This window comes from Etheostoma cragini, unplaced genomic scaffold (assembly GCF_013103735.1).
Source record: "Etheostoma cragini isolate CJK2018 unplaced genomic scaffold, CSU_Ecrag_1.0 ScbMSFa_3785, whole genome shotgun sequence".
Taxonomy (NCBI): domain Eukaryota; kingdom Metazoa; phylum Chordata; class Actinopteri; order Perciformes; family Percidae; genus Etheostoma; species Etheostoma cragini.
In genome coordinates, this window is record NW_023268089.1 from 1 (window position 1) to 1,590 (window position 1,590).

Consider the following 1,590-nt stretch of genomic DNA (forward strand, 5'->3'; position numbering starts at 1 on the left):
CAGGGAGACAGAGACACAGGTAACACAGAGAGACAGGTAAGACAGGGAGAAAGAGAGACAGGTAACACAGAGAGACAGGTAAGACAGGGAGAAAGAGAGACAGGTAACACAGAGAGACAGGTAAGACAGGGAGACAGGGAAACAGGTAACACAGAGACACAGGTAAGACAGGGAGACAGGTAAGAAAGGAAGACAGAGAGACAGATAACACTGTGAGACAGGTAACACTAGGAGACAGACCGACGGGTATCACAGGGACACAAATAGACAGGGAAATGTCATTAAATATAATGTTAATATGATATTAATATGAGTGACGTGGTTGCTAGGCAGCTACCTGTACGACACGTCGTTGCTCGCTGAGCAGCTCGTCGAGCCGCTGCTCCAGAACACTCTGACCTCTCTTCAGCGAATCAGCTTCCAGCCTGAGATGGTGGGCTTGTCCCACCAGCATCTTCAACTCCTCGGCCAATCCGGGGGCCAGTCCCGTGTCCTGCCAGCCGTCTGCGTTGTGATTGGTCAGCGCGTGCAGCAGGGAGCTCTGCAGCGCCTCCCAGCGCAGGAAGCTCTCGCTGTAGTCCGGGCAGTTTGGGTCAAGGAAGATGCTGATTGGCTCTCCGTCCGTCACACGGGACACTGACACCAGGGCGCCAGAGTCCCTGGGATTGGTCGAAATCACGGGTGAGGAGGAGGGGGAGGCTCTGCCCCGGTTACTGGGGCAACAGAGAGACAAACCAATCGGGACAGACGTACAGAAAAAAAAGTTTTGATTTGAATAGAAGTAATCATTCCCCCTCTCATTCCCCCTCTCTTTCCCCCTGCTCAGGCGTCCCCCCCCCATCATTCCCCCTCTCATTCCCCCTCTCATTCCCCCTCTCATTCCCCCTCTCATTCCCCCTCTCATTCCCCCTCTCATTCCCCCTCTCATTCCCCCTCTCATTCCCCCTCTCATTCCCCCATATCAGATGTACCAGATTACCTGCTGATGAAGGGCAGATGATACTGGTTAAGATACATTATGAGGACCGTTGATATGGCAACCACCGCTACGACGACCAGCGTCACGACGGACCACAACAGGAATCTGCAGCATCTCTGCGCACACACACACACACATACACACAAACACACACACACACACACACACACATACACACCAACACACACACACAGACACACACACACACACACGCAAACGCACACGCACGCACACACACACACACACACACACACACACATACAGATACAGAATATACTTTAACCATTACTTCAAGAGTAACTCATTCTGTTAATGTCATTCCGTTATTCAAATTCTATAACTCTCCTTCCTATCAGAATATATTCTATAACTCTCCTTCCTATTAGATTAGATTATATAACTCTCCTTCCTATCAGATTATATTATATAACTCTCCTTCCTATCAGATTATATTCTATAACTCTCCTTCCTATCATATTATATTCTATAACTCTCCTTCCTATTAGATATATTATATAACTCTCCTTCCTATCAGATTATATTCTATAACTCTCCTTCCTATCAGATTATATTCTATAACTCTCCTTCCTATCAGATTATATTATATAACT

The 1,590-nt window shown here is 47.7% G+C and overlaps 1 protein-coding gene across 1 annotated transcript; it reads right to left on the minus strand.

The window, feature by feature from the left end:
- Window positions 1-324: 324 nt before the first annotated feature.
- Window positions 325-1,091, minus strand: LOC117940935 (fibrinogen C domain-containing protein 1-like). The gene is made up of 2 exons (XM_034866056.1): window positions 980-1,091; window positions 325-713 (listed from the first exon to the last, which is right to left on the minus strand). Exons 1-2 carry the CDS (start codon window positions 1,015-1,017, stop codon window positions 326-328), a joined length of 426 nt encoding a protein of 141 aa, XP_034721947.1. The 5' UTR covers window positions 1,018-1,091; the 3' UTR covers window position 325.
- Between the last annotated feature and the right edge of the window lie 499 nt (window positions 1,092-1,590).